The sequence below is a fragment of the Taurulus bubalis genome, assembly GCF_910589615.1.
Source record: "Taurulus bubalis genome assembly, chromosome: 12".
Taxonomy (NCBI): domain Eukaryota; kingdom Metazoa; phylum Chordata; class Actinopteri; order Perciformes; family Cottidae; genus Taurulus; species Taurulus bubalis.
In genome coordinates, this window is record NC_136600.1 from 16,067,220 (window position 1) to 16,079,930 (window position 12,711).

Sequence of the window (12,711 nt, forward strand, 5' to 3'; positions counted from 1 at the left end):
AGAAGTGTGTTGTAGTATTCGAGATAAATATAAACTACACTTACAGCGTTCTGTATAGGTCGCCCGTCTCCCCCTTTCTTCCTCTGTAGAACGGTGATGGTGGGGGGGGAGGGGGGTGGGGGGGACTGGAGCGTTTACGCACAACGACGTAAAGCTTCGCAAGCGTTGCTGGGAAAGTGAGTTATTTGGGAGTTTTCATGCTCACTAAAGTTTGGACTCAAATATACAATAATGACAGTTGTGATTCGCAACACCTCGATGGCGCTGAAGCAGGTTAAGAACATACATTAACAGGGTGGATGTTGCCTATTAACAATGTGTGTCAGCATACATTATTCTGGTCATGGGGCCGGAGGGGTCCCTAACGTTCGTCAAAAAAACTACAATGCCCAGAAGGAAAGCACCGTTTGTGATTGACGGTCAGTCCGTCCAATCAGAGACCCGGAAACGTCGACACTACCGCATTGGGCTGGGCTTCGTGTCACACGAATGGAGGCGATCAGCGGGCAAACGTTTAATTTCCCTCAATGAAATGCGATTTCCCACGGACACTGTTTAAATTTCCTGCATTTACACGCCACAGACGGTGACGCGGGACAAACAAAAAAAGGCGCGGGCCTTTGTGTGAACGGAGGGCGACGAGCACACGCAGATCGCCCAACGAGAGTAAATGAGAGCCAAAGGGGAAGAAGGGCCCGCCGTCGCAGCCGGAGAGCTTCGGGGAAAAGTCGGTAGCGCCGCCTGACGGACCGCCAGACGAACCGGGGAGCCGCCGTCAGGAAACCGCGGTGCCGAGAAACAGGTCTGCAATATCGGAGGGAGCGCCGCCAACAGCTCTCCGTATGCTATCACACACTGTAAACAAAGATAAGAGCCACGTTTATGTGGAGTATCGGACCAAGATTAGTGAGGATCTGCTCAATGGCGGTCGGTCCGTTAGCATTGGAGGGCCTCCGCTTAGCTAACGGCTGTACATTGCGATGTTAGTTAGTTAGTTCCATAATATCTGTGCAGATATTGATGGGGCTTTTTTATTAAACACATTGTTGACGAATTTCGATGAGGAACACTGAAACCATGTATTCGTCATTAGAACTGCTCATTTAATGCAAATACGTTCATGTTTAACATGTTTTTTTTTTTGTTTTTTTTACCACAGGTGTGCTCTGACACTGACCTTAATTGATTGGACACAGCACTGAAGTTTCAGTTCAACGCCTCATCACCTGTCATACAACGTCTTCCATGAGACACTTGCACAATACATAAGACAAAACACACTTTTTAATACACGCAAGCACACGGAGCACCAGCATGGCCGAGCCACAGCAGGAGCAGCAGGAGCAGCAGGAAGAGGAGTCAGAGGGCATGTACGTGGAGCACCAGTATATGTGCAGCGAGTGCCACCAGCTCTTCAACACCCTTGAGGATGTGCTGATCCACCAGCAGATCCACACTGGCCAAGAAGGAGAAGGGGAGGTGGGGGAGGTCATGACCTTCCAGGGTGTTGCAGAGATGGGGCAAAACCAGCAGTACCAGTGTCTGGAGTGTGGGGCCCTCCTCATGAACCCGGAGGAACTGCTGCAGCACCAAGAGATGCACATGAGAGAGGCAGGGATGGAGGTGGAGCATCAAGGTGAGATATTTGATTGTGTGTATTTTCTAAGGGCTTTTGTTTGTTTTAATCGCTACTAGTTATACTAAAACGAAGAAACAACACTGACTGACTGTCTGTGTGTGTGTATGACCGTTCCCCAGAGCTGTGTGAGGTTTTGGAGACAGAGGAAGGGACTGAGGGTCAGCTGTCTGGCGCTGTTCAGTACCAGTGCCTCGACTGCCTGGCTCTGTTTGACTCGCCTGATACCTGGCTGGAGCACCGGCGGACCCACAGTAGGAGCAGTACACACAGTAACACAGAGACCGTGGTAAGAGAGCTTTATTGAACTCGCAAATAACTGTAAAACATTTTTGTTCTTATCTGGAAAGTAGAATGAATTTAACGCTTGTACTACATGAATGCTACAGTAGTATTTCTGTCATCGTCACTATTGTTGGTAACAAACAAAATGACTGGTGCAGTTCTTAAACCATTTTTTCCACATTATTCACTCAACACGGCAACAATTTGTTTGAAAAATAAGTTGCTTCTTAAATTGACTAGTCGTGCCAAAAGCTTGTTATTGAGCTGTAACAATGATAAAGGCACAGTATTAATGATGTAGGTTATATTCTGCAGACCCATTCACATCCTGGTACTAGCTTTATGTGGAATGTAAAGTGCATTGTCATCTTTGTTGGGCGTTTTCCCCAGAGTATCAAAGAGTCTGTGTATGACAGACATGTAGTAATACTGAGTCGAGTCTCATTATAAAGTGAAGCTGACAATGGAACAACTGTAAATCTGAGCAGTTAGTCTAGTAACAGCTAAACTTTACTCATAAACTTTCCCCCGTGCTGAGTAATTCGCAAGCACAGCTCAAAATCTGAAAGTAACTTTGCAGTTTTTGACTTTCCATTTATTTCATTTGGGTCAGGCCCTTATGCTCAAGAGCACATTTAAATAGCTTTAAAGGGAAACATTCATCTTCGAGACTCTGTGTTGTGTCGGCCAGCGCAGATTGGTTTGCTGCAACCGCACTGTGATTCTAGAAAATACTAGTTTGAAAGGGTGTCGCAGCCAAACAGCAGACATCTCGTTTCCAAAGCATCTAATAATCAACTAGAAGACATGAATCAGAGTGACGACGCTGAACTGTCAGCATCTTTGCTCTTCTTAATGGAGAGCCATGATCAAACATTGCTTAATTTCTGTAGAAAATATAACAAGCCATGTTTTTTTTTTTTTGTCCCTTGCAACAGGAGTATGTGCTACAGCCGGATGGCACCATCACTCCCCTGAATAACATGCAGAACTACGTACTGAGTGAACAGCAAGCCGGGGAGATCTTGGCACAGGTACTCGAATTGTAAACATCTCACAAGAGAGGAATTAAATGAGAACATGATAACGGGTTCTAACGTTTGTACTTGTGTCTGTGTCTTTTCCAGGTACTCGCTCAGCAACAGCAACAGAATAAAGTTCAGTCCAAATCTGCAGCTTCCTCCCGTTCCTCCCTGCTGCCTCCAGTGACGGCCATCCCTGGCTCTGCCACCATGCACCTGCAGATTCTCACAGCTCAAGCCCTGGCGGACAACTCCACCGTCCCCGGTCAGCGGCGCTCCAAGCTGCCCCCTCTGTTGCCTGCAGTGGGAAAGCTGGGGGTCCTGGAGAACGGGGACCAGAGACTGGAGTTAAGGTTGGCCCCCAGTGTCCAGGAGCCGCAGCAGCCAACAGAGGTGGTGGTCATCCACCCGTATGAGTGCTCAGAATGCTCCCTTCTCTTCCAGACCCCGGAGGACTTCCTCCAGCACCAGGGAGAGCACTTCCTGGGTCAGGACAAGGAGAGTGGAGAGCCAGGCGTCATGAGTGGCTTCGAGGAGGTGCGAGGGAGGGAGGAGACGGCGGAGAAGGGGGAGGACGTTAGGATTAGAGTAGTGGAGAAGAAAGCAGCAGTCTGGGCCAAGTCCCAACAGTGTGAACTCTGCAACCGCACCTTCACCTCCGTCAACCGGCTGGCTGCTCACAAGCGCGTGCATGAGCAGGGCACGCACGAATGTCCGGAGTGTGGCAAGGTGTTCAAGAAGGCGACGTCACTGCAGACGCACATGCGCACACACTCTGGTGTGGCTAGGTACTTGTGTGTGGACTGTGGCAATGGCTTCACCACTGAGATGACTCTTATCATGCACAGGTAAACACCACAGCGGTCTGCATCCCTGTGAACAACAGACGGCCGATATGAACTAGTGATTATTTTTCTGTCTGTTTCATCTTTTCCTCCCGGTGTCTTACAGGAAGTCCCACATTGCAGATCCTCTTCACAAGTGTCAGTTCTGCAACAAAACCTTCACCAACATGACCAAGTACCTCTACCACCGTAGAACCCACATCAACCGTGATTCATGTGACAGACCCCCTTACTCCTTGGTAGTAAAATAAGCATATCCCACCCCCCACACACACAATTGCGTCCGCAAACCTCAAGTTAGTATGTCTCTTTTTATTTGGCATGTGCTTGTTTTTTCCCCCTGCAGGCCTCAGCTCCAATAAGAGCGTCTCTCACTGCACTTGCAATCCTACAGAGAGCGAGAGACAAGACTTCTCACACTGAGTCAAAGAGCAACCTGCTGGCCCCTCTCTCAGAAGATGAGATGGAAAAAATGGTGGAAGATACAATGCAGAGTTCTCAAGTGGTAGGAGGTGAAGTGGAAAAGCAAGCTAATGACAACACCATGGAGGTGACTGCCCCACTTGAAGCCAACACCAATGAACCCCCGCAGGTGGAGGAGGCCACCAAGTCTGACTTGGCTACAAACCCTGCTCCCCCCGACGACACTGTCGCTTCAGCTGCATCATCCGTATCATCTGTTAAAGGGTCTTTTTCTTGCCGTTCATGCCCCAAGACCTTTCCCTCCCAGCTGCAGCTCGTTCACCATCGACGCAAGTCCCATGTCACTGAGCGCACCTTCATGTGCGGCATCTGTGGCAAGTCTTTCAAGAAGCAGATCCACGTGCGCAACCACATCCGCATTCATACCGGTGAGCGGCCCTTCCAGTGTTCTGACTGCGGCAAAACCTTCTCGTCTCTCGCCAATCTGATGAGGCATAATCTCATCCACTCTGGTGTGCGGCCATACCGCTGTGACGTCTGCCACCGCTCCTTTTCACAGTCATCCAACCTCCGTCAGCACAGCCTGCTGCACGCCAGTGCTGCGACGTTGTGCTGCCCAGACTGCCCCGCCACCTTCCGCTGGCCCATCAAGTTGGCGGCGCATCGCTACACTCAGCATCCGGGGGCTCCGGCCCCTTTCCCTTGTCCCCAATGTGAGGCTGGCTTCCTGACCAGGAGGCAGCGAGACGGGCACTTTCTGGAGCAGCACCCCACACTGGTGCAGGCTGGCACAGGAACGGACAACCAGGCAGAGTTGGGCAAAGATCTGACCTCGGTGCCCTCCACCTCGACCACAGCTGAGACGGAATCGGGAGATTCAGCCAGTCTCGTTCGGGGGGGCCTAGATTGTAATATTTGCGGGAAGAAGCTCAATTCTCCTGCCAACCTGCGACTCCACAGACTGAGCCACTTCGCCTTAGGCCCTGGGCGACCGCGGTGCACCATCGGGAAGCGGCCCAAAGCCCACCAGTGTCTTATCTGTGGCAAACTGTTTGTGTCTTCCTCCGGAGTTGCACTTCACCAGCGGGTCCACACCGGCGAGAGACCGTTCCCTTGCCAAGTGTGCGGCAAGCGCTTCCGTCAGAACACGCACCTGCGCGAGCACCTGCGCACGCACTCGGGCGAGCGGCCGTTTCGCTGCGAAGTGTGCGGAAAGGGTTTCATCCAGAGTATGCACCTGGCTGAACACCGTCGAACACACACAGGCGAACGGCCACACGTTTGTCCGCAGTGCGGCAAAGCCTTTAAGACCTTCTCCAACCTGAGGAACCACAAAAAGACCCACGCCAGGCAGCAGAGGCTGGACGAAGAAGCCGCTGCCCAGGCCGCCATGGAGACCAGCTCTGCTGTGGCGGTGGTGGACGCTTCGGCAGTGGAACTCGCTAACGGGCAGCCTCAGTTCATCCAGATCCAAGCCTCAGATCTGATACATCAGGTCGGGATGTATATCCTTCTCACTCATCCTGGGAAAAAAACCCATAATTAAGTCCTATCTATACATTTTGTCTGTGTACTCTGATTTTAGTTTAACTAATTCTGTATTTGGTTTCCTCCTCTCAGACGCAGGGCACTCCCACCATCATGTGTAATGAGTTTGGGGAGACCATAGCCATCATTGAGACCAGCGAGGGAGGAGCGCTGCCCTTAGAGCAGGCCTTGGAGATCTATCACACCGCTTTGGAGAACAGCCTCGCCATGGACACTGGCGCCATGGACGGACTGCAGCTCCTCTGAGCACGAGTTTGACAAAAGAAATATACTTTATTCTGCCAGGTTGATGAGTTCAGGGTTGGTCTTAAAACTGACAGACTACTGAGAGGTTGAGTCCAGTTCAGGCTTACTGGAGCCAGATCATTGTGGACTGGACTAAATGGATATGGAGTTCAGCAATCCGACCAAAGTAACTCATCCTCCATCTTTTACAAAGCCACAAGAGGGATCAATCAGTATTAAAGTTGATTTAAATAACACATACTAAAATACAGGATGTGGCATTCATGATGAATAAGGACGATTTGGTTTGTGCCTCGGATAAAATTTGTATGACTCATTTTATCATTTATATGAAATTGATGTGACTTTTCTTCTGTTTAAAGGTTTGGTTGTGCAGTTGTAAATAGGTGAAATCAATAAATGTTTTTTCAAGGTGATACATTTGTGACCCATGCTCTCATGCAACACAACCATGTTACAGTTCACATATCTAGACTGGAGATGAAGTGAACTCAATTACATTTAAACAGTGCTGGACAAACGTGATGCTCCATTTTGAATGTTCTTGACCAACATTTTGTATCTCTGCTTAAAGAAAACCAATTTTTCACATTGCCAGTGATACAATCACTTTAATTGCACACCTATTTATTTGCATACTGAAAAGGTACAGATACAAACTTAAATTATTCATATAAATTCCTCTCATACTGGAACAGTAAAACAAGGAGTATAACACAAAAACATTAATAGCCATATTTATTGTTTTTTTTTCCATTTCATGTGTTTTACCTTCGGTAATGGGTGTCTTAAAAGTCAACTCATGTTTAATGACAGATTTTTCTTAATATGAGTCTACTGACTCTACAGTAATTATTTACAACACAAACAAGTCTTGCACAAAGTAAACCAGTATTAGATCCTACCAGCTCTCTTTGATTCATTACCCTCCCTTCACTTCCCCCAGTTTTCTCCCCGCTGGCCTAAAAAGGTCTGGAGAGAGCAATAAAGTGACAAAGGGAGGAAGAAGGGAAGGAAAGAGGTGGAGGAAGGAGATGTACAAGTGTTGAAGCTATAAAACCAAACTTGGCGAGTGACAGAGGCCTACAGGGTTGTCTAAAAACATACGGCGTATTACTGCTGAAACAAGAGAAAGGTCCACGTTGCGTTTGTCGTCCTCTCTCTAATGAACAATAAAAAAACTGCACCGCAGGTACTTGCCGAGGTGAGAGGCCAGTCTAAGGAAGACAAGAATGAAGGAACTGTACAATAGTCAAGCAGCTTCTCTCACCTGCCTCCAAAATGATAAAAAAAAAAAAAGTAAAATAAATCAAGAGCTGGCAGAAATGAAGGAAGCATCTGCCAGATATGAGAATAGAAGTAAGGACTGGGGGTTCACTGCAATGATATGAGTAATAATAATAATAATAACCATAGGAATAGTACAACAACAAACTGAATATGACAACGTTAAATACAAATCAAGTTATAAAAAAAAAGAAGAAAAAAAGAGAGAGTTAATAAAACTGCTTGGCAATAGAGGATTAAGGCCTTTTCAGCCTGACCTCTATGACTAAGAGCCAGGATGTGCCCGTTGACTCTGACCCGCCTCCTTCCTTCATGGCCAGCGAATGAGAGGCACAGGAATGCTCGGTTCCTACCTACTGGCATGTGCTAGGCGCAATCGCAAGAAGGGAGGACATGGCCAGACAGGTAATTGCAGGAATGATGGCACTGCCAGAAGTCCACTTGAGTTAAAGTCAATTTCTTACTCACTTCTGGTACATCTCCCCTGAAGTTCTACATGTGAACAATAAAATGGAGAAAAAGATCTTTCCAGGTCCAGAGTAATAGTTCTCTTGTTGATTCAAATAGTTTCCGGCTGTTGAGGGCCCAGCCCCCTAATGTCAGCAGAAACAAGACAAAAGCTTACAACAGTTAAGTCTAAATACAGGTTGTTCCTCACGCAGATACTTACTGCTTTACTCCTCTAATGCTATTAAAACAAATATCAAAACATATAATGTTCTTGTTTTAAAGCCGCTGACTTTTCATTGTCTCTGAATGGGTTGAGCAGGTCTCTGCGTCCAAAAACAAGAACCCTCTATATTCTTCAAGGCAAATGAGTGCAGCGGTACACAATGGTCCTTCCTTCACTGGCATCAATGGTAGCTTTCCCAAGGTAGTTAATACAGAGTGCCAATTCAAGTGTGGTAGTTAAGAGTTTGTTTGTGTGTGTGTGTGTGTGTGTGTGTGTGTGTGTGTGTGTGTGTGTGTGTGTGTGTGTGTGTGTGTGTGTGTGTGTGTGTGTGTGTGTGTGTGTGTGTGTGTGCGCGCGTATATACTGTATACGTGGATTGTGGTCGTGTCATGAAGTAGTTTTTGTGCCATGGGGTTTCATGCATCTTACCGAAAACAAAGTCCCAACATTGCATAAAAAACATCTTTCACTCACACCGGTTGGGTGCTAAGGATGGAAAGAAACCAGGATCAGGCCAGGAAGGGTTAAGAGTCAGGATTAAGAGTCAGGATTAAGAGAAGTGTGTGTGTGTGTGTGTGTGTGTGTGTGTGTGTGTGTGGGGGGAGGGGGGGGGGTTAGGAAAGGTGTGACTTCAACAGTCACTGATTGGTCAATTTAATTTGTTAGCATCCATCATCTAGAAGAGTCCTGTGAATCCCGAGGATCCTCTGGGCTCCCCTCTGTGCCGTGCTCCACGTCTTCATCCTGCAGGTCCCCACCTCCCCTCATGGATCCTTCTCCTGACTGGGAGCTAGAAGGTCCAGGGAGGGAGCCCATTGAGTCAGGGATGCCTAAAGCAGAAACATCAGAGGGGGCAGCCGTCTGCATGATCTTCTGCCGTACCTCCCTGATCTTCAGCTGCAGACACACCTTGGTAGGAAATATATCGGAGTATCTTGTCTGGAAGGCTGCAGTGGCCTGAGCTAAAAACACGATAAAAATAAAGACAAATCAAGAAGTGTAAATTGATTCTGAAAATGCTTGTAGATATATTGTAATGAGTGTTCTTATCTGACCTGATGGAAAGAAGCCCTGCTCCTGGAACAGCTGCATGACCAGCGCTCGCCTCTGGTCCAGTGTTCGTCTCAGGGAGGAGTAGGGCACCTTGTCAAACTCCATATCGGTCAGGATGTCTTCTCCGTCTGTGGCTGGGTGAGAGACAAACAGGTTGAGTCTTTAGTTACAACAGTCTGTGTTTATGTTCCTTCAGGCCTATCGTCTTTGATGCAGTTGTAGAAGTGGGACCAACAAAACAGGAAAATACAGCAGTGGCTACAACATTTCTCCAAGTCAGTAATTCTTATCTGGCTCACACATTTGGGGATTTTCTCATCAGTCCTAAAGTCAGTTTGACAAAGATGAAGGTCTCCATAGTAGCTATTTCCAGAGCGTTCAAAAGCACCTTTTAATTTTTTATGTAATTCCAACTTGATACATTTTACTAAATCATCTCATCATATGTTTTTTTACTGGAGGGGGGGGAGAAGAAAAAAAAAGTATTAAAAGTATGGAATATTTTGAATGAAATGATAGGTAGGTCGTCACATCCAGCCAACGCGAACATAATAACTAATAGTAATTTCTGAACCAAACTAGTTAACTATTAAAAAATAAATAATTAATGAGTAAGGTTCAACCTCAAATCTGACAGCCACTGGTGGCTCCTCGCTATGCACACTAATTGAGAATTGTATGATGAAGGATAAAAACTGTCAATTTGATTTTGTGCAGGTTGATACTCCTGACAGTAAGGGACTGTTGTCTCTGCCAAAGGACAACCACGCTGGTACAGACCAGGTACAATTTGTTTCTGCTCACGTATCTATTCCAATGTGTCGCATATTTAATAAACGGTTAATGTACGGTGTATTCCCAAAGCTCTGGAAAGTGGCAAAGGTGACTCCAATACCGAAGGAAAACAAATCTAAATCTAAACCTAAACCTTCACAAGTACAAGCGGCCGTCCAATTAGTATACTTCCTATTTCGAGCAAATTATTAGAGAAAATTCTTTCAAACAAATCCAAGATAATTTTACTGATTACGAGTTCCCTGCACGCATACAGACCAAGTAACTAAGTAACATCAGCTAACTGATGACTGGCTGAAACAGATGGATAACACAAAAATGGTAGGCACAGTCTTGCTCGTCTTCAGTGCTATATTTGATGTTATAGACCATGATGTGTTACTAAACTAAAGAAATATGGATTCAGCAGTATGGCACTCTCTTGGATGGTCAGTGATCTTTCTGGGTGAAAGTGAACCAACTAGTCCTGAACCTTTACAAAACTAAAAGCATTGTGTTTGGCTCTAGGAGTATGCCGAGTGGGGACCCACAGCTTCATCAGGTCAGGTTTGGCAATAGAACGGGTCAAGAAGACCAAATTACTGGGCGTGGTGTTGGAGGAACAATCGTCGTGTTCTGAGCAAATTGACGGCATTGTGACTAAAATGTGAAGGGGCACAGCAAAGGCTAGAAAGTGCTTTACTTATTTAACATCCTCTTATTATTGGTCAGGTAATAAAGTCCTTGGTCTTTTGTCACCTGCAATACTCTCCAGTCAAATGGTCAGCGGCAGCAAAGAAAGACATAAATAAACTAGTTCAAAACAGAGCCGCCAGATTGGCACTCCAGTGCTCAATAAGAACAAATATAGTATATGTGCACTCTAGCCCGTCCTGGTTCTCAGTTGAAATTAAACTCCACTATAGCCTTCTCATGTTCTTCAGAAATGTAGTAATTAATCAGACACCTAAACATTTCTTCAAGTACAAAACACATGCAATTAACAGTACCATCACGCAAGGAATGCTAGCCCAGGTCACTTGATACCTCCAACCACAAACCTCCTCAACCCAATAAACAATGCAGAGACTGGTAGTAGTAATAAGTAGTAATAATAATAATCTCTTTTGAAAACATGTTTGGCAGATGAGTAATAAAAAGACGAAGATGAGTAATAAAATAAAGCAAACTACGAAGAAGGCATTTATGAGGAGATCATTAAAACACACAAGATAAAATCATTACAATGAAAGTAAAGTGCAAACACAAAAAAAACACCAATAAACACACAGACAAGAGCTTCAACCCAAACCTTTCACCTACGCTTCTGCTACACACATCACCTATCAAGAACTAGACATTAAAAGACCAGAAGCAATGACCTTAAATTAAATGCGAGACTCCTTGCTCTGCCTTGTGTTTGTTACCTGCTCTGTCGAAGGTGAAGATGTCTCCCTCACATTTGGCGGCACTTTTAGGCGTGTTGGGCTCCGAGCTGCAGCTCGAGCGCCGCCGACTCTTCCTCTTAGGAGAGACTTGCTCGTCAGTGGCGGAGTCCAAATCTAGAAGCACCCAGATGAAGAAGAAAATAATAAATCAGCAGAGAACAAATCTCCATATTTATCAAGATTCATCATGGAAATCTGTACGGAGCATCATCTAACTTAGTGAATAGTTCATAAACACTTGCTACTTTGCCAAATAAATGCAAATTCACGACACACAACGCAGCTATTTTAAAGTACTCAGTTTAAAAGCATTAATTCAGAGTATCATGAGAGTAAAACCTGTAGAGTTCTTCCTCTTGCGGCGATAGCTGCCGAGAATCGCGCGGGGTGAAGTGGCCAGACTCTGCAGGGTGGGTGACGGCAAAACCTCCTCAGGCCGAAACTCTGGCAGCTCAGCAAAGCGCTCCTCGAAATACACCTCCGACAGCACCCTGCCCGACCAACGCACACACACACACAATATACAGTATATATACACCGTCCATCAGGGATTTCTGCAACCTTACACACAAGAATCATAAAGATGTTAACTCACTTGTCTACTGATTCAAAAGTCTTCTTAAGTGGTGGTGGGCGGGTTCTGACTTTTTTGGGTGGAGGACCTTCTTTGTCAGCCTGTGGGGGGGGCAGGGTCGGTTCTGTGGCGGCTGGTGGGGGGTGAGGGGAAGAGGGGAGGGACTCCTTCCATCCAGCCTTCACAGAAAGTTCAATTCAAGTATTTTATACAAATTCAACATTTCATACAAAGTCACACTATTCATTTTCATATTCGAATATGTATTCTCTTTTTTACTATTGGGATATATTTTTGAATTAAGAATGTTCCATTAAAGCCCTACTTGGTGTCACGTGTCAACAACAACTGGGTACTTTCCTCTCATTGTGTTAGACGTTGTGCGTGTGTGTGTTGCTCCGCTCACCTCTTTGGTGGTTGTGCTTTCTCTGTGTTGTGTGTCAAAGGAGTCCGCTGCACTGGAGCCCTCCAGGGGTCTGTCAGAGGACGGCGGCTCCTCCACAGGGTGTGTTGATGGAGACCCCGTCTGCCCCGCCAGCTCAGCATCAAACGAGAAGCGACTGGTGGCTGCAGCTACTCTCTCCCTGTCTCTCTCCCTGTCTCTCTCCCTGTCTCTTTCCCTCTCCCGTTCCTGGTCTCTCTCTCTTTCCCTCTCTCGTTCCCGGTCTCTCTCCCTTTCCCTCTCTCGTTCCCTGTCTCTCTCCCTTTCCCTCTCTCGTTCCCTGTCTCTCTCCCTTTCCCTCTCTCGTTCCCTTTCTCTCTCCTTTCCTCGGCTTCCTCCTTCATAGCTGCCTACGGGAATGTTTGCCAGAGTTGCCTTCACCTTCTGAGGGGTCCTGACTGGAAGCTGAGTTAGTTTCGGTGTACCTGGTGCACTGCCTGTAAAATGGAAAGATG

The 12,711-nt window shown here is 46.5% G+C and overlaps 2 protein-coding genes across 2 annotated transcripts in view; one reads left to right on the forward strand and one right to left on the reverse strand.

The window, feature by feature from the left end:
- Window positions 1–1,314: 1,314 nt before the first annotated feature.
- Window positions 1,315–6,408, forward strand: znf526 (zinc finger protein 526; the record flags this gene model as incomplete). Its single annotated transcript, XM_079227573.1, has 7 exons — window positions 1,315–1,636; window positions 1,759–1,925; window positions 2,860–2,955; window positions 3,049–3,791; window positions 3,895–4,030; window positions 4,135–5,706; window positions 5,832–6,408. The coding sequence occupies 7 exons, from the start codon at window positions 1,315–1,317 to the stop codon at window positions 6,003–6,005; spliced, it is 3,210 nt and encodes a 1,069-aa protein (XP_079083699.1). The 3' UTR covers window positions 6,006–6,408.
- Window positions 6,409–6,628: 220 nt separating this feature from the next.
- Window positions 6,629–12,711, reverse strand: part of cicb (capicua transcriptional repressor b) — a 32,000-nt gene continuing 25,917 nt past the window's right edge. Inside the window, exons 15-20 of the mRNA XM_079227572.1 lie at window positions 12,221–12,693; window positions 11,836–11,993; window positions 11,580–11,731; window positions 11,220–11,354; window positions 9,021–9,152; window positions 6,629–8,927 (exon numbers count right to left, since the gene is read on the reverse strand). Of these exons, the coding sequence (XP_079083698.1) occupies window positions 8,638–8,927; window positions 9,021–9,152; window positions 11,220–11,354; window positions 11,580–11,731; window positions 11,836–11,993; window positions 12,221–12,693 (1,340 nt within the window). The 3' untranslated portion in view covers window positions 6,629–8,637. The remainder of the gene's footprint in view (window positions 8,928–9,020; window positions 9,153–11,219; window positions 11,355–11,579; window positions 11,732–11,835; window positions 11,994–12,220; window positions 12,694–12,711) is intronic.